General features: G+C 39.8%; 1 protein-coding gene across 1 annotated transcript; it reads left to right on the top strand.

Moving 5' to 3' along the window:
* The first annotated feature begins 2,086 nt into the window (after positions 1-2,086).
* CMAS (cytidine monophosphate N-acetylneuraminic acid synthetase) lies at positions 2,087-17,939 on the top strand. The gene is made up of 8 exons (XM_044993460.1): positions 2,087-2,318; positions 4,764-4,906; positions 5,219-5,374; positions 8,769-8,902; positions 11,052-11,146; positions 11,989-12,148; positions 13,971-14,121; positions 14,656-17,939. The coding sequence occupies exons 1-8, from the start codon at positions 2,125-2,127 to the stop codon at positions 14,832-14,834; spliced, it is 1,212 nt and encodes a 403-aa protein (XP_044849395.1). The 5' UTR covers positions 2,087-2,124; the 3' UTR covers positions 14,835-17,939.
* Positions 17,940-19,043: the final 1,104 nt, after the last annotated feature.

Here is a 19,043-nt window from a genome sequence, read left to right as displayed (position 1 = left end):
GCAGTGTATAGCTTGTGGGTAGAATTTTGCCCCATTTAAGTCAATGGAAGTTTTGTCATTCCAAACTAAGTCCCTAACCCCTAACTCAGGGGTTCTCAAACTTTTCCAGGATGGCCCAGAGCTTAATAAAGAGATCATCTTATGGAGACTCCCATTCCTAACAATATAACATGCCTGTGGCATATAAAGCCATTGCTTGCATGGGAAAAATAATACTAGGAAATTAGTTTTTTTTCCTCCATATCTTTTAAAGCAGTTGAGCAAATGGAAAAAGGAGGAAAGCTAACCTTATGACCAGCCAGCTCTCCACAGACCACAACCAAGTGACCCATGGACTAATAGTTCTCATGGACCACAGCCTGGGAACCTCTGCTCTAACTTAAATGAAATGGAAGGCTCAAGGGTCTTTCCTTTCACTGAAGGATATTTTATTCATCATAAAATGATTCCTGTGTGATTAGTCTGCACTCTACTGGAATTCAAAACAAATGCAGGAAATAATGAACATGCACAAAGGAATACAAAAGGCAACTGCAAGCAAAATACAGAACAGTGTTTGTAAGGGATACAAAGTGCTTTATTCAAGATATGCAATCATATATTTGTATCACACTGCAAATGCTTTTAAGCGGTTCTTTCTTGGATGCAGGTTTGTGGGATGTTATCCCTTAAAATGCCGGAAAAGTTGTCATGGCATGTGGGAGAGAAGGATTTACTCAGACCCATGCTGTGGTGCTCCCCTCTTAATACTAAGCCAACAGGCATGTGGTTGGTGCAGTTTAATGTTCCCTCAACATTTGCCCCTTCTACAACAAGAGGAACAATTTGCTACACATCTATGTACAAGAAGTCAGGCTTCTCCCTCCCAGGTCTAGAACCTCCTGACGACATTCTGGCTGCATTTTCCCCCACACCTCCTTATCTGCACACCTCATCTGTGTCCCCATCAATTCACGAGACCTCCTTGTCAGCCTCCTCCTGGTGCCGGCCAAGAAGGCCATCCACCTGACCAAGAGGAAGAAGCTTGATGGGGATGGGAAAACTCTGTATCTGTGGGGTCTATTTCTGTTCCCTGATTGTATGACATCTCTGGGCAAAGTGCCTATAGGCAGCATCCACTGACTCCTTTGAAGAGCGGTGGGCACTGTCTGCGGTTCTCTGCTTACTGTCCTCTCTGGATTTCTCATTTTGGCCCTATGACCTTCACACATGGCCCCTTTTCCTCATTTGTTGTCCCCTGTAATCATTTGCTAGCAGGGCTTAATGGTTCCTACCCCACAATTGCAAAGGGGGGACTTTGGTTTGGGGCATGCCTACTTGTGCATCTCCCAGGATCCATAGCAGGATTAACACTAAGCCAGGCTTCAGAGGGGTAGCCGTGTTAGTCTGGATCTGTAAAAGCAGCAAAGAATCCTGTGGCACCTTATAGACTAACAGACATTTTGGAGCATGAGCTTTCGTGGGTGAATACCCACTTCATCGGATGCATGTAGTGGAAATTTCCAGGGGCAGGTATAAATATGCAAGCAAGAAGACTGTGAATGGCTTGCCAACTACAAAACCAGTTTCTCCTCCCTTGGTTTTCACACCTCAACTGCTAGAAAAGGGCCTCATCCTCCCTGATTGAACTAACCTCGTTATCTCTAGCCTGATTCTTGCTTGCATATATATATACCTGCCCCTGGAAATTTCCACTACATGCATCCAATGAAGTGGGTATTCACCCACGAAAGCTCATGCTACAAAACGTCTGTTAGTCTATAAGGTGCCACAGGACTCTTTGCTGCTTTTACTAAGCCAGGCTGGCTCTGAAACTCAGTCCCAAAAGCCACCACTGATGGGTGTATTCTTCCTTGAACTCTTCTGAGCTATATTCCACCCATCCACCTTGTATTGGACAGGGCACCCCCAGCCCTCCCACTTCACCCTGTGCTGGGCACCAACCCCAAATAGCACCGGGCTTCACTCCACCCCGCCCCCTCATCCTCTGCAAGGCTTAATTGCCCCGCCCCTCCAGGAGGCTGCAGCCCCAGAAAACTACATTTCCCGGCATGCTCCTGGCTGCGGGCGCCGCGCCGGGGGCGGGGCTGACGCGTGGCACCAGGGAGGCTCGCGCGGAGGAAGATGGATTGCGCCGCTGCTGCAGCCGGCCCTGTCCCGGCGGCCGAGGCCGAGCAGCGCCCCGCGCACATGGCCGCGCTGGTGCTGGCGCGCGGCGGCAGCAAGGGGATCCCGCTGAAGAACATCAAGCCCCTGGCGGGGCTGCCGCTCATCGGCTGGGTGCTGCGCGCGGCCATCGACTCCGGCGTCTTCCAGAGGTGCGCATGCGCGGGGAGCCCCACGGCAGCCCCCCCCCATCCCCTCAGAGGGGTTTTAATTAGCGACGTGTCTCGATTTTAGGTTAATTAAATAATGTACTTTGAGCGTTGTGATTAATAGCGTAATATTAATGATGACAATTACTGTATAGTCGAATTCTGTGAGTGTTATTAACATAGGCACGGGTACAATTACTGTACGTTAAGTATCAGAGGGGGAGCCGTGCTAGTCTGGTTCCGTAGAAGCAGCAAAGAGTCCTGTGGCACCTTATAGACTAACAGACGTTTTGCAGCATGAGCTTTCGTGGGTGAATACCCACTTCGTCGGATGCAAGACAGTGGAGTATTCTTGCATCCGAAGAAGTGGGTATTCACCCACGAAAGCTCATGCTGCAAAACGTCTGTTGGTCTATAAGGTGCCACAGGACTCTTTGCTGCTTGTACGTTAATTAGCATCCTGTGATTTCCAAAGTTAAATTAAGCCAGCGCCTCACGTCCCATCTGCCGCCCCTGAGTGTCAGGGCGCTGAGTTAGCGCCCATTGACCAGGAAGTACCCTGAGCCTTGGCTCTTAGTCTGTAGTTGAACCTGTGTCTGATGTGGAGATTCTAGATATGCCATGACTGGAGTGACCTGCTGATTTTCTTCCTGCCGGCTGCCTTCATGAACGGGACAGACACGCCCATTTAATCTTTTAACTTCAGGAGGTACAGAACTGTTAGACAGAAATGAGATACGTTTTCCAGGTCCCTTTAAATAACTTGAATGGGAAATGTAAATACACCTCTACCCTGATACAACGTGACCCAGTATAACACGAATTCGGATATAACGTGGTAAGCAGCGCTCCGGGGGGAAGGGGCTGCGCACTCCGGCAGATCAAAGTGAGTTGGATATAACACGGTTTCACCTATAATGTAGTAAGATTTTTTTGGCTCCCGAGGACAGCGTTATATCGGGGTAGAGGTGTATGCACAGGAGTAATAGCTCTTTGTTTAATGTAAAGGGCTGTGGGTTTTTTTAAACTGTTCAGTTTGAGATATTTTTATTCCAGAACACGTGGATGAACCTGGAAACTAATATTCACTGCTTCATAGTGGCTCATGTGAGTGTTGTAACTTATGATCTGGAGCTGCTGTCATCATCGTTATATATATTCTGATGAATCCCATCTGTGGATGGAAAAATTTATAAAAGATGAGCACCAGTTATTGTGTGTAGTACAGTGAGAAAGATATTAGTATCCCTAAGACGAAACAAGGTGTTTTTTTTTCTCTCAGGTTTTATTGCATTTGTTACATTTTGGGGTTCTTTAAATTGTAATTCTGATGGCAGTGGTTTCACACTATGTTTGCCTGCATTCTGCAACAGTACACACAATCGACCCAACCCCTCCTTTTGTAAATATTTCTCATTCCTGATAATCCTGCTATACCAATATTGGGGCTTATTGTGCCAGAATCTCTGTGGCTGTCATTTGATTAGCTGTCACTCTGGGGTTGGATTGAACCTATTGCATTTATTTTACTGTAGTTACAGAATAAGCTAATTTCTAACTGAATCTATGCAAACAGATATGAATGGTCATTGTATTAACATCAGCATAGCTTCTGAACTATGCAACTATTTCAAATTCAACATTGATTCATCAGAATGGACTGTTACAATGTGTCAAATTATTTCAGAATGTTCTAATTTGTTGATTTCCTGGAGGTATAGAAGCTCAGACATCATAAAGTGTTAGATTACAGTACCACTCAGCTTTTCAGGAGAATGGATTTTAATCTAATTTAACTTGGTTGATTGGTTTCTTATCCTGCTGTTGAAAGCAGTAGTTTTACTAACAGAAAATACTTGAACTAGTTCTTTTTCCAGATGCAGACAATATTAAGATGTGATGATTCTTAGTAGGTTAGTGAGCATTTGGACACCAGTTACCGGCTTTCAGAGCAAGAATAAAAATTGACCCTCACTTTCATCTTAAAAGAAATGGACACAAACTATTTCTTGGTATTCTGTGACAGGTGGTCACAGTTTGATGGCTTCAGTTTGATGTCCTTGTACTTCAAAACCAAGCCTAATACTTTTGTAGCTGTATGTGAGCCAGTGAAAGTGAGTAGGCTTGTAATTAGTTTGGCTGTCTAATTCAATCAGTGCTTAACCAGCAAAGAGTTGATCTTGCAAAGTGCATTCTTATGAGGCATCTACTAAAATGCAGCATTGACTTTAACTCCCATGATTGTAGTTGCTCCACTGACAGTTTAGAAATGGGATGCAGACATCCAGTTTAAACGTTTGTCTCATTTGGTGACCAGATTTCTGCTGTCATGAATAAGACTAGTAATCAGCCCATTAATGTTATACAGTGCATTTAGAGATTAGTGTTAATTCTTCTCTTGTGTTCTCTCTGTAATCATTCATGTGGTGTGTCTTTGTCTGCCAACAGTGTGTGGATTTCCACAGACCATGATGAAATTGAGAAAGTGGCAAAGAAATTTGGTGTAAAAGTCCATCGCAGAAGCACTGAAGTATCTAAAGACACTTCTTCTTCTTTGGAGACCATCCAAGAGTTTCTTCGTCATCATAATGGTATATTTGTTGCTATTGATTTAAGTCCCAATGCGTCAAGGTGCTGAATGCCCTTAACTCCCATTGAAATCAGTGAGAAGGAGGGGTCTTTAATATTTTTTTCTTAATTAGTAATGCTGTAGCAACAATTTTTTTAATGGCTAAAGTGAATCACTTAACCATATAACTTATGTATCTGCTTATGGGATTTCTTTGAAATTATATGTGTGTGTAAATAATGTTAATCGTCAAGTGGAAGTATTTTATTATTTATATTTATTGAATGTTTCATACAGAGTTTCTCATTATATATTTTACTTTTTCATTCTTTAGAGGTTGATATTATAGGACATATTCAGGCAACATCTCCCTGTTTACATCCTGATGATCTTATTAAAGTGTCAAAAATGATCCGAGAGGATGGCTATGATTCTGTATTCTCCGTTGTGAGACGGCATCTGTTTAGATGGAGTGAGATAAAAAAAGGAGGTAATATTCTGAAGTTTCTGATTATTACTATGGTTCATAAATCATGCTAGATTGGAAGCTTTATGTTCACTACACTTGGAAGTGGCATAAGGGGCATACATTTCATAATCAGAGAAACCCAAATAGCTTTGTCTTTTTAAAATAGTGATGTTTTAATGTAGCTGTTAATGTTCACTCATTTCTTAGAGATGACCTGAAGCTCAAAGTACAAGTGTCACTAACATATTTAAACATAAAATTACTCTGTCAAAAAGCCCTCTGTTCATGTCCCCCCACGGATTACATGTTGTATATCGATCTGACAGCAAAGGCTTGCATCTTCACTAGGAGAAAAAGTAGGTTCTTATCTCATGTTAGCTAACACATGATGATTAACATGAGGTAAAATTGTAGGGAAGACTTAGTTGACAAAACAAGGGAAACCCTAGGCTACCCCATAGTCTTTATCTTAACATGCTAACTTGTATTAAAGCAACAAACTGCCTTGTCTTCGCTGCAATTTTATCTCTTTTAGTTGCCACATGTTAGCTAACATGAGATAAGAACACACCATCTTTCCAGGTGAAGATGCAGCTGTAGCAGAGAGGCCAACCATTAAATGAACTAAGATGGAACTAACATCTCACCTTTGAAAGAAGTTCCTGCATCTGAGGGTCAGACACATTGGTGCATATTTGGATACTTATACTGCTGCTCTCCATATTTTACTAGTTTCATAAATAAAATGGAAGCCTTCATTCTCCAAGGAGTTCAAGTCAGTGCCTTTTACACCGCTAAGTCCATTTCATAAAAATTACCCAAGAACTCTAATTCTTGTCCAGTGTCATAATTTGGGATATTTTGGGTTTACCACAAAAAAAAGTTAACAAAGCATTGTGCTGAAAATAAGTTGAAATGAAAAGTAAAGACTTCTTAGAATTAGGGCCGTCAAGCAGTTTAAAAGATTAATTGCACGATTAATTGCGCTGTTAACAATAATAGAATACCATTTATTTTAAAAATATTTTTCAGTTTTCTACATTTTCAAATATATTGATTTCTATTACAGCACGGAATACAAAGTGTACAGTGCTCACTGTATGTTTATTTTTTATTATAAATATTTTTACTGTAAAAAAACAAAAGAAAAATACTATTCAATTCACCCAGTAAAAGAACTGTAGTGTAATCTTTTTATCATGAAACTTGAACTTATAAATGTACAATTATGTACAAAAAAAACTATGTAAAACTTTAGAGCCTACAAGTCCAATCAGTCCTACTTCTTGTTCAGCCAGTCGCTCAAACAAGTTTGTTTACAGTTGCAGAAGATAATGCTGCCTGCTTCTTGTTTACGTCACCTCAAAGTGAGAACAGGTGTTTGCATGGCACTGTTGTAGCTGGCGTCGCAAGATATTTACATGCCAGATGTGCTAAAGATTCATATGTCCCTTGATGCTTCATCCACCATTCCAGAGGACATGCGTCCATGCTGATGATGAGTTCTGCCTGAAAACGATCAAAAGCAGTGTGGACCGACTCATGTTTATTTTCATCATCTTAGTCATATGCCACCAGTAGAAAGTTGATTTTCTTTTTTGGTGGTGTAGGTTCTGTAATTTCCGAATCAGTGTGTTGCTCTTTTAAGACTTCTGAAAGCATGCTCCACACCCCATCCCTCTCAGAATTTGGAAGGCACTTCAGATTCTTAAATATTGGGTTGAGTGTTGTAGCTATTTTTGGAAGTTTCACATTGATATCTTTTTTGCATTTTTGTCAAATTTGCAGTGAAAGTGTTCTTAAAATGAACAACGTGCTGGTTCATCATCCGAGCCTGATATAACATGAAATATATGGCAGAATGTGGGTAAAACAGAGCAGGAGACATACTGTTCTCCCCCAAGGAGTTCAGTCACAAATTTAATGCATTATTTTTTTAACGAGTGTCATCAGCATGGAAGCATGTCCTCTGGAACAGTGGCTGAAGCATGAAGAGGTATATAAATCTTTAGTGCAGCTCGCACGTAAATATCTTGTGATGCCAGCTACAACAGTGCCATGCGAACATCTGTTCTCACTTTGAGGTTCATTGTAATTAAGAAGTGGACAGCATTATCTCCCATAAATGTAAACAAACTTGTTTCTCTTAGTGATTGGCTGAATAAGAAGAACAGAGTGGACTTATAGACTGTAAAGTTTTACACTGTTTTTGTTTTTGAGTGCAGTTATGTAACCAAAAAAAACTACATTTGTAAATGGCACTTTCATAATAAAGAGATTGCACTACAGTACTTGTATAAGGTGAATTGAAAAATACTATTTCTTTTGTTTACAAATATCTGCACTGTAAAAATTATAATAAAAATAATATAAAGTGAGCACTGTACACTTTGTATTCTGTGCTTGTAATTGAAATAGATATATTTGAAAATGTAGGAAAACAGCCAAAAATATTTAATACATTTCAGTTGGTATTCTAGTAACAGAGTGATTAATTTTTTTGAATTAATCACATGATTTAACTGCAATTAATTGATAGCCCTACTTAGAATAAAACAAATGATTAGTGAAAAGTCTTTATTGGAACAGGAGCTCTTGAGTGACGTTTCCAAATTGCTTTGAAAATGAAAATTTAGTTGTAGCTTTTAGTGTACAAGAGGCATAATACTGTCATTTAGTGTACAAGTATCATCATACAGTCAGCTTTGTGTGCTTAAAACATGTTCTCAGGCTTTCAGAGCTAATGTGCCATCTCTGTTTTGAGATGCCAGTCCTGCACTATGCTGAGCACTCTCAACTCTCATTGCCTTCAATGGGAGACAAGATTACTCAACATCCTTCCAAGATAGTGTCCTGAGTGCTCCTAAAACTATGCCCCCTTCCCCTCTCCTCTTCCCCCCACCCCGTGGTACAAGGAGTTACTACAGAAGGAATAACATGACGTGAGGGTGTATAGTAGACATATAAGAAAAAAAATACTCTGTTTTAAGGTATATAGATGACTTTATTTTTTTTTTTTAAATTTCCCTAAAAAAGCAAAAAAAAAATTTCCATACAAGGTACTAGAAATGGTAATGGGAGAAGAGCTATTTTTCTTTCACAAAGGCAGGAACACTTTAACAGGGCCATGGGGCAGGTTTTGGTCTGAAGACTGAGATAGATGTGTTCTCTGCAAGTTTGAATGGGGATCTTTCCATTTTCTGTACAAGAAATATAGGGCATTCCTACGCCTTGGGATCCAAAGTTACCGAGAGAGACAACAGTTCAGTGATTCTTAGGTACCTACCCTTTCTGAGACAGGAATCAAAGAAGCTGGTGACTATGTTGTACCCTTTAATTTCCAGCAGCAAGATATTTGAACGAGAAAGTGAACAAAAGCTTTTATTTGTTCATTTTGTCACACTTTTGTTTACAGTTAACAAAGTGACAACGCCCCAAAACCTGGATCCAGCAAAGCGGCCCCGGCGTCAGGATTGGGATGGAGAACTGTATGAAAATGGGTCATTTTACTTCGCTAAAAAGGACTTGATTGAAAAAGACTACTTACAAGTTAGTGCTTCTATTTTGCGGGGCTTTTTAGAGTAACATCTCTAGTACTCTTTCATTATGGAGCTCAAAGCTGGCAATTGTGATGCATGTAATTGGCCATAGTAAGTTGAGTGTTGAAGGAAAAAACGGATGCCAGGCAGCAATTATTGAAGCCAGCTATGTTGTAACCCTTAACTACTGTTAGCCCTCTGGCACTAGGTAGGTACAGTTCTTACAACATAGCTTTCTTAAAGAATTCGTGCAAGAAGAATGTATATCCTTAGGCCTATAAAAATGCAGTGTTAGAATTCCCATTGGAACTCCAGGATACGTTTCTATGACTCTTAATTCATCTGAGTATTCCTCAGAGTATTCCTCTTAAGTAAGGATTTTAGAATCAGGCCTCCAATGTGGCATGTAGATAAAGAGGGCTGTGGCTATATTACCAACTTTCTTGTGACTTTTAGCAAGTACTTAATCTCTCTGTACCTCAGTTTCCCCATTGTAAAATGAGGATAATGCTTATCTCACAAGGGTGTTGAGGCTTAATTGACTTAACTTTTGCAGAGTGCTTGGAATCCTTTAATTCAGTGGCTCTCAACCTTTTTTTTTTTTTTACTGGTGACCCCTTTCACATAGCAAGCCTCTTATAAATTAAAAACACTTTTAAATATATTTAACACCATTATAAATGCTGGAGGCAAAGCAGGGTTTGGGGTGGAGGTTGACAGCTTGTGACCCCCTCCCCTCCCCCTCATGTAATAATCTCGTGACCCCCTGAGGGGTCCCGATCCCCAGTTTGAGCATCCCTGCTTTAGTTTTAGAAGTGCAGAATATTTCTTAAAAACTTACAGGACTCAGTCCTGAGTTGTGTTCCGCTTCATTTGGAACGGAAAGCAGATGAGTCTCCCATGCTGGGGGTATCCTTTGAAGTGGGATAGTTACCAGAGGGTGCAGAACTGGTGTATCTGACTCCTACACACCACTCTCCTGTAACCTGCAACATAAGTGATATATCAGGGAAGGGGTGTGCTGCACTCCCACACTCTTGGAGCTCGTGGCTGACTAACACACATTAGTAAAGCCCCAAGGCTAGCGTAGACCTGGCTCCCCTTGCACAGAAGGTTGTCCAGCTGAGAATGTTAACCATGCTGTATAACTTTTGTCTTGCAGCCACCTTCATTCAGTGTTGTACTCATGTTAGCTGCAGAGGAAGCAATTAAACATAATAGGCCTTTGGCTTCTTACTAAAGAGATAGTTGAGCCTACTTATTGTCAGCATTCACTTACTACAGTAACATTTTGGTATTATCTGAGGTTTCCACTAAGAGCTGGTCTTTCTGACGCTGAAAATGAAAGGCAGGCCTTTTTTTTCTCATCTTGATTCTTTGATGCTAAGGTGCAGTCAGTCCACTCTGCCCATCAGAGTTGTCCACAGCAGCTATTACTCAGGGCATGGTTCCTATGTATTAAACTGGAAATGTACTCTACATGAAATTGAAAAGCTGTTTAGAGCCTTGTGTTGAATTGTGCAACAGAAAAATCAGTGACTTTTTTCACTTAATATTAATAACTTGCTACTTCTAGAGAGTACCTTCCATCAGAGGAAGTCAAAATGATTTACAAACATTAAGTATTTCTCATAACAATTCTCTGAGAGATCAGTAGTCTGAACTCCATTTTACAGCTGGGGAAACCGAGGCCCAAAAAGACTAAGTGACTTGCCCATCATGATATAAGAGATCCCAGAAATCCTGAGATAAGAGCGAGTCTGTCGTGCCAGTAAATAGTTGTACTGAGTCAGAGCTAAATGTGCTGCTGTCTCTTTTCCCACTAAATGAGCTAGTGAAGTCAGTAGGGTTTAGTGATGAAAGTCTTTGTGTCTCAGTTTCCTTGGCTGTAAAATAAGGGTAATAAAGTCCTTTACAAAAATGAGTCTGTAAAAGTCTAGGATGAAAAGCATTGTGCAAATGGAAAGTAATAGTAACAAATGTTGTTGTTTTTTTCCCCCAGCTTAGTAATTTGGTCACTACTGTATATGGCGTTAAACATATTTAGTCCTCTTCATTTAGTCGTGAAGGCTACACACTTCTGTCTTTAAGTTGCTGTTGTGTTAGCTACTGATAATGAAGTATGGGCAATAATACTACTGAAATCTAATTTTGTTTAGGGTGGAAAAGTGATCTACTATGAAATGTGTGCTGAATGCAGCGTGGATATAGACATAGATATCGATTGGCCTATTGCAGAGCAAAGAGTGCTGAGGTAAAAAGGGAGGTTTTGAAAGTTCAGTATTATTTATCATAATTGTGATGTATTTTGTCCCTTGTTCTTGAATATCAGCTTTGAAGGGTTCATATGACCAAACTTTGATCAATCTGTTTTTTTCAGTGTTGGTTGTTTAAAGAAACAATTGCTCAAATGTCTTTGACCTAAGCTGTCTTTCTCCCCATCCCTGTACCATCTCTTAAGACTGTTGAGATCAGCTGAATTGGCCTTGTTCTCGGTTCTGCGGTTTCAGCCTGGGGGTAGGTGATTCAAAAACCCAACCTTAACATAGCACTTGTTTAGTATGTCCACTCTGGCTCTGTGTAAGATCTTAAGCTCCTACATGCGGACGCCATGCCTAATTCTGTGTTTGTAGGGCTACATTAGGATTGGGCACCGCAGGTACTACTGTAATGTAAAGGTCAAGTAATACTTTAGTCATTGTATCTGTGACCTGTTTTTCTACATTTCTTTATTAAAACAAGTGCTATAGAACATAACTAGCTCTTCTAAAGAAAATTAAAAAACTCTATTGCTGTTTTTAAAAACAAATAAAATGGACAACATGGGCAACTTGTCTTTCGCCACAGAGCTGCATTTATTAGTAAGTTTTAAGTTTTGTTTTTTCATGTTTTGAGAAATACAGATTCATTTATTCTGCATTTATCTTTTGGGGTATATTTTGAAAATTAAAGATGTTGGGGAGTCTTTCTTGTGAAAGTAACCAAGAATCACAAACCAAGATCCTTTGCTTTGCATGAATGGGTTACTTTTTATTTAAATTTTTTAAAAAATGTAATTCCGAAGTTTTCCATCCTGAAATGATAGCTTTTCTCTAGATATGGCTATTTGGGTAAAGAGATGAAGCTACTGGTTTGCAACATTGATGGATGGCGCACCAATGGTCACAGTTGTTTGTCAGAAGATCAAAAAGAAGTAAGCTCTGGTGGTGATAGAGGTGCTGATGGGATTTCCTTATTAAAGAAAAGAGGAGTTCAGGTAAGCACCTTTTTTTGAATCATGAGACTTTCTGTTCCTTGTTTAACTTCTACACCGTGAACTTTTAAAAATTAAAATGGAGGTAATTTTATGGTAATTAAAATGGAGGCGTGCTTCTGAGAACAGTTTTGACTAAGCCACCTTAGCACCTCAGTACACTCAGATGGTGGCTACTATAGGATCTCTAGTTCCTATGTGGTTATGACAAGTTTCTAGATCTCATTCATACTTGTGTTTGCATTTGCTCTAGTTGTCCTAAGGTGGTGGGAAGGAATTTGTATGGTATTGTGTTGGCACTGCTCATGTTGCATGTGCTGCTGATCTGGCACGCACACTGAGCAGTAGTTCTTTATCTCAGTAGTTGTGTGACTCCTACTCGCCTTAGTATCTAAGTTCCTCATGAACCTTAATGAATTTGTCATCACAAAAGCCCTCTGAGATACAGAAGCACTGTTATCCCCTGGAGATAGATGGGAAGTTGAGACACAAGATTAACTGACTTGCCCAAGGTTACGCAAGAACTGTGGTAGAGAGAGGAAATTAAGCACAGATCTTTGGAGTCTCAGTCTAGTGCTTTTAACCACAAGATCATCCATCCTTCATCTCAGAAGTCCTAAGAGTTCAAGATAAGTAAAAAAAACCAAAACCACATTAAGGAAAGCAACTTAAAACAATCATAAAGCCAAATTCTACCTCAGTGAAGATCTTACACAAGTGTAAGATCTTAAATTGGTGCAGGATCAGCCCTATAAGGCAAACTTACATTTACTGTACAGCCTGATTGATTCAGTCAGGGAGAACTTCCCAGTGCAGGACTGAGTAAGGTAGCTGCATGCTGTCTTACGAGGCCCCCGCTGGATGGGATGGGGCAGAGACCTAGCAATTGCTGCTATGGTGATTCTGTGAAGCACTGTTGCCTACAGACTGCTTATCTTGAGCTGCCAAAGTATGTCTGAGCCCATTTCTATACCTTAGTACTGGGAATTGGGGGGGTCTAAAGGTGTCATAAAACCCATGGGGCTGTGAGTTTTGTTCTGCACCTCCATGTATACTGCAGACGTGTGGTATCTTGCGCTGCGCACAACTCCCATTGATTCTAAACATGAAATGAGTGCAAAATATTCACTGACAACTTGTAGCACAGTCTAGAGAGGAGAATTTTGCCTATACTTATTTTTTTTTTTTAACAAAAATATAAGTGGTTTTAACTTTTGTTTTAGCCTACAAAGTGCTTTGTTCCTAGCTTTCAAATACAAAATGTACTTCCAACATTTACTTGCAGTGTCATGTAGCTCTTTCTTTTAGAATTTTGCTGAAACTCCAGAGCCCTGAATGCAAATCACAAGAATGTTGCTAGATGGAGAAATCATGGAAAATATTTTGAATACATGTGTACATCTAGAAATATTGTGGAAACCTTCATCAAGATATTTGTATTGCCCAGTGTGGTTTAGATTAGGTGTTGAGACCTTGGGGCATTTGATAGCCAGCACACCATGGTTGTATTGTGACAATCTCAATATTTCATTTAACAATCTTGGCATGTGTTGTGTTTAAAGAGAAAAATGAGAATTCCTGTTTCGTGAATTAGAAGGAAACCTACATATGGATAAATCACTCTTCCTTAATGACTAGAAATGCAAGGTCAATAATGTGTTCTTGCATCCTAATCAGCTCTGCTTTGAGTTCAAAAGAGAGACTTCAGCTATGGAATGCTAGTGCCTTTATCAGCGATTTTCTGAAAGCAATTTCCATTATGATCATTCAAAAGTCACTTTGTGTCTGTACATGGAGTTTATTCTAATTTGACTTGATTTAATAGGTATGGCTAATCTCTGAAAAAGAGTGTTCAAAGACGATTTCTGCTATGAAATTGGATTGTGAGGTGAAAGTCATTGAGACCGATAAACGACAAGTTATAGAAGACTGGAGAAATAAAATGAGTTTATCCTGGAAAGAAGTGGCTTACTTAGGTTAGTTTCTTTTTTTTTTTATAATGGAAACTTCATGCAACATACACAAGTCCAGTTAAATAATACATAGTATGGCTTATCTTCAAAGCACTTTGCCCTTACTTTAATAGGCAAGATTAATAACCAGATTGCTGAAAGCTCTGATTCTACCGTGCAAAGGATTTTTCAATTAACAGTTAAGGGCCCAATCCTCCAAATACTTGTGTAAAGCTTAAACGAGTGCTTGAATAGTTCCATATACTTTAAAGGCACTATTCTTGTGTATAAAGTTGTGCATGGTCTTAAGTATCTGCAAGATCTGGCCCTTAATATTTTTATCGTTTTGTAGCCACCATCTGTAAATTTTACGTCTCGAGGTTTTGTAAGGATTGATTGATTCTAGTTTGTGAAGTGCTTTTGAGATCCTCAGGTGAAAAATGCTGTAAAAATACAAATTATTTCTTTAATTTATTAACCAAAGCTGCAATTCATCACATTCAAGAGAAAATGCTTTACTTATCTCACTTCAACGTATCTAAATTCCCCCTTTGATAGGATATGAAGAATCCGATGTGGACTGCTTGAAGGAAGCTGGCATGAGCGGTGTTCCTGCAGATGCGTGCGCTGCTGCTCAGAAGGCTGCCGGCTATATTTGTAAAAGTAATGGTGGCCATGGTGCCATTCAGGAGTTTGCAGAATACGTATGTCTGCTAATGAAAACAGTGAATTTGTGAATTTTGCATTAGGAAAGAAAACTAAATGAACTGAAGAACTAATGAGGAAAAACCCAATTCCCTCCCCCAGGATAAATCCACAGAGTTAAAAGGGTATTGTCAACAAGTTCAGGTCCCTATATTGATTTAATTTTAATATAATTATTAATATAAATGCTTTCAGACATATAAGCATAAAGAAAAGGTTTTTGTGTGTGTTTTCATGAAACAAAATTGCAGCATTGTGTTACAGCTTGAGAACCACAAACTAAAACCTGTTGTTCTATATTGACTGTCCAAACTGAGTGAAATGCAAAACATCAGTGGCTTAAATGGTAAAAGAGATGTAATTTTAAAACTCTAGATCTTCTTTATGAGCTAGAATTTTGTTAATAAGAAAGAGAAGGAAATTTGTAGTTGGAAATCTCCTCTTCATGACTTTGCTACCTGGGTATAAAATGCTGCAATTTTGAAAGGGCCTGATCCAATGTCTTTTAAGCATTAGAGTGAGCTTTTAGTGACTGCACAAGGTGTAAGGCAATAGAAAATCAGTCCCGTGGGGTTTGTTTTATTTTTAACCTACTAGTGAGCTTATTTTATCTTACAACCATATCTCTTCCAGCATATGCACAAACTCGTGCTTATTAGAACTGTGATTTACAAAATCATAACTGCTGCTTTCTCATACTATTAAGTAGTGCCTAAGATACTGTAAAATGAGTTAATACGGTAAAAGCTCTTTTATCTAGCACTTCACCAACCAGCATGCTCTATAAATCGGCATTTCTGATCTGCACTGAAAGTCTGGTGTATAGTGTGGTTGGTGCAGGGCCAGCAGGGGGATGGGGTGTGGGAGAGGTTGCGGGGCACACTCTGGGGGGGGAGTTGGGGCAGGGGGTTGGAGTGTGGGAGGGGCTCATGGTGCTGGATGGGGGAGGAGGAGGGTGCTCCCCTCCGGCAGCTCCCCATAAGCAGCTCCCCATCCCTGCTGTGCTGGCGGAGGCGCAGGCACACTACCTCCATCCCCCCTCCCCGAGTGTTGACTGCGCAGCTCCCAGCCCATTGGCCAGGAACCATGGCCAGTGGGAGCTGCGGGGGAAGAAGGGGTAGCGCCTGCAGACGGAGGTAGCGTGCCTGCTTGCAGAGCCGTCTGGCTGCACCTCCACTAGGAGCATCAGGGACGGGGAGCTGCCGGAGGTGAGCGCCCCCCCACATCCAGCACCTCGAGTCCCTCCCAAGCCCCCTCCCGGACCCAAACTCCCTCCCTGAACCCGTGCCCTGCAGCCATCCCCCTGCGCTCCAAACCCCTACCTCTGAGTTAACCAGCATTTTTAATTTACCAGCACCCTCTGTTTCCCCAGCATGCCAGTTAAAAAAGCTTTTATTGTAATGGCATGAAAATCTTGTGTGATAGGTGTATGTTGCTTAATACAGACTTTTTGTTGCTTTTGACTGAATCCACTAACATGGCTTATGATGTCAGATGGGTGACTGCAAAAAAAATTTTTTTTAATCCACTAGACCATGAAATAATGCCTTCTGTGGAGTCTACTCATTTTACACTATTTGGGCCTAATCCAATTTGGTATTGTACACCTCCTGCAAGGTATTGGTCACTCTTGACTCCTATTGGATGTTATTGGGGGTCGATGCTTTTCACCTCTTGCAGATCTGGCACTATGGCTTTGGTCTAGCAAAGCACTTAGATACATGGTTAGTTTTAAGCATGTGAGTAGTTCTATTGATTTCGGGATTGTGCCTTATATTGTAAAGCTGATGTCACTGGGACTACTTACATGCTTAAAATTAATCATGTTTTCCAGTGCTTTCTGAGCAGGAGGCTAAATTTGCAGGTAACTGGAACTTTTAAGATAGTTCTGTTGCGGAAACTCTGTTTCTTTCTCCAAAGGCTGCACTTTCTCATTGTGAATATTCATGTCAGATCACTGAAAGGAGATGTGTCACCACCTAAGATTTTCAGTATATGAATGTAATTGCTGGAAAAACTATAGTTAGTATCTTTATCTCCATTGGTATGAATCATGGCTTTTTTATATCATGTTAATTTATGGATGATTTATAAATTGGTTTCCTTTGGGGGGGTGCGGGTTGGTTTTTTTGTTTGTTTGTTTGTTTTATTTGCCTTAAAAATGTCTTGGTAATGTATTCATACCTTCATGGATTTGTAAATATAAGGAGTTCTTCAAGAACAGCACTTAAACATGCAAATCTGTTTCTGATCTTCTGTTTATCAGTGGGTCAAATTTGACCCTTGATTATGCTAAAAAAAAAAAAAAAATCCCACTAATCTTTAATAGGAGCTGCATGTATATAACTGAAGGCCATATCTGAACTGTAAATAGTTTTTATTATAACTGTCAAACAACATGTTAAATTATAGTGGTGTCAGTATTGGGAGTTCAGTACGGATGTATTGCCTATCGCCTCCTTTTACTGTTGTTCAGTTAATATGGTATATCTAATTATTTGTTGCTCTTATTATTTATTTACTTTGTTATAACTGTATAATGCTTAAAACTGACTCCCCCCCCCCAATTTATTTGTTGTAGAGTTCCTTGTGAATTTTTTCCTTATTGCACTAATCACTACAAAATGATCATTGAAGTATTTCTTTGTGGAAAACGTAGAGTTTTGCATAAAATGAGTTACAGGGATTCTGTCAACAGGTATAGGAAAAGCTGGACATATTTTGGACTACGCAACAGTCTCTTTGACAGTGTCCCTTTTGACTTGTGTAGTCTCAATAGTGGTAAAACTGCAGAAGTTGTACCATTTATGGCTATGACTCAGCAAGGTACTTAAGATGGTGCCTCACTTAAATTAGTCACGTGTTTAATTACCTTGCTTAGTCAGGGCCTATATAGTCATGTATGAATAAATGTTTATTATGGATGGGTAATTTTAAGCAGGGTTACGGTCACTGTACTAAATTTGCTTCCTTTCTCCTCTACCTTAGAGGCAGCAGACTTAATGTATGAAATGATGGAATACTTGGAGTTACAAAAAAAATAGTACTGTGTATACACAAGAAATCTGGTGTCTTTTTGTCTAATGGGCAGAAAGAATTGGTAGTTGTTAAATAAAATGTTCACACTTCTGCCAAAATACTTTATAATTTTATTTTTGTTTAAATGTTTTAATATGAGCATCTTGTGTACAACATACATAGGACGTTTACAGCAGCAAGGGTTATCAGAGAAGGTACTTCTAGAGGTAATTTTAAAAAGCATTATGGCTACTTGGGTGTCTGATTTAGGCTGTTACTTAGAAAATACTTAAGCACATGCTTAAAGTTGATGGGACTGCTCCTAGTGCATAAAGTTAAGCATGTGTGTAAGTTGGACTTTAGGTGACCTGGGTTCAAATGCTTGCTCTGCCACAGGCTTCTTGTGACCTTGGGCAAGTCACTAAGCCTCTGTGTGCTTCCATTCCTCATCTACAGTTTTCTATGTAAGGGTGTGTTGTGAGGACAAATACATTAAGGATTGTGAGACACTTAGGTACCACAGTAATGGCAGCCATGGAAGTATGTTAGATTAATAATGTTGAGATATTTTGTATAGCCATTGAACTTTAAATTAAATGAGGAAAATCCCTGAGCAGCTGTTTCTTGTCATGGAAATTGTCCAAGGTTTTTTATTGCAAAGTTTCTTTGGATAGTAGGATGTAAAGATGTTTAAAGAATCTTTGGCAATGTAGACATCTCAGGTTTCACCAAACAAATAAAAGATAAGAAACCTCATGTAATCTATTCATGTATAGATAAAATATGCATGAATATACATTAATTGGTCAACTGGCAGTTACATAGGGAAGTTTCTTTAACCTTTTAGTATAAAATTATTTATGGGGTTCCATATAGGTGAAGGATGACATTTCCATGCAAACACTGTAGTCTTTCGAATTTGATTATCACAACAATGGAATATATCCTGTGAAGGTGGACGTTCTTAATGCACAAATTAGTGTGGTGGTTTTGTTGTTTAATACAAATCTAATAATTTACCCTAAGCCTGGGCCTTTATCATTTGTTTCTAAAAGTGGATCTGCACTGCTGAGTGTCCTCCTAACTCAGCTGCTGCCGCTCTTACATCAGTTTCAGCAATCTGTGCTTGAGTGTGTGAAGGTAAGATTGAACCCTCTGATTTTACTGTGCTTTAAAGGCCAGCCCAATGGTTCAGTGTTGGCATAACTTCTACATTGCGTGAA

This window comes from Mauremys mutica, chromosome 1 (assembly GCF_020497125.1).
Source record: "Mauremys mutica isolate MM-2020 ecotype Southern chromosome 1, ASM2049712v1, whole genome shotgun sequence".
NCBI classification, from domain to species: Eukaryota; Metazoa; Chordata; order Testudines; family Geoemydidae; genus Mauremys; species Mauremys mutica.
Note: the sequence above shows the minus strand (reverse complement) of the source record. Positions and strands in the feature narration are given on the sequence as shown.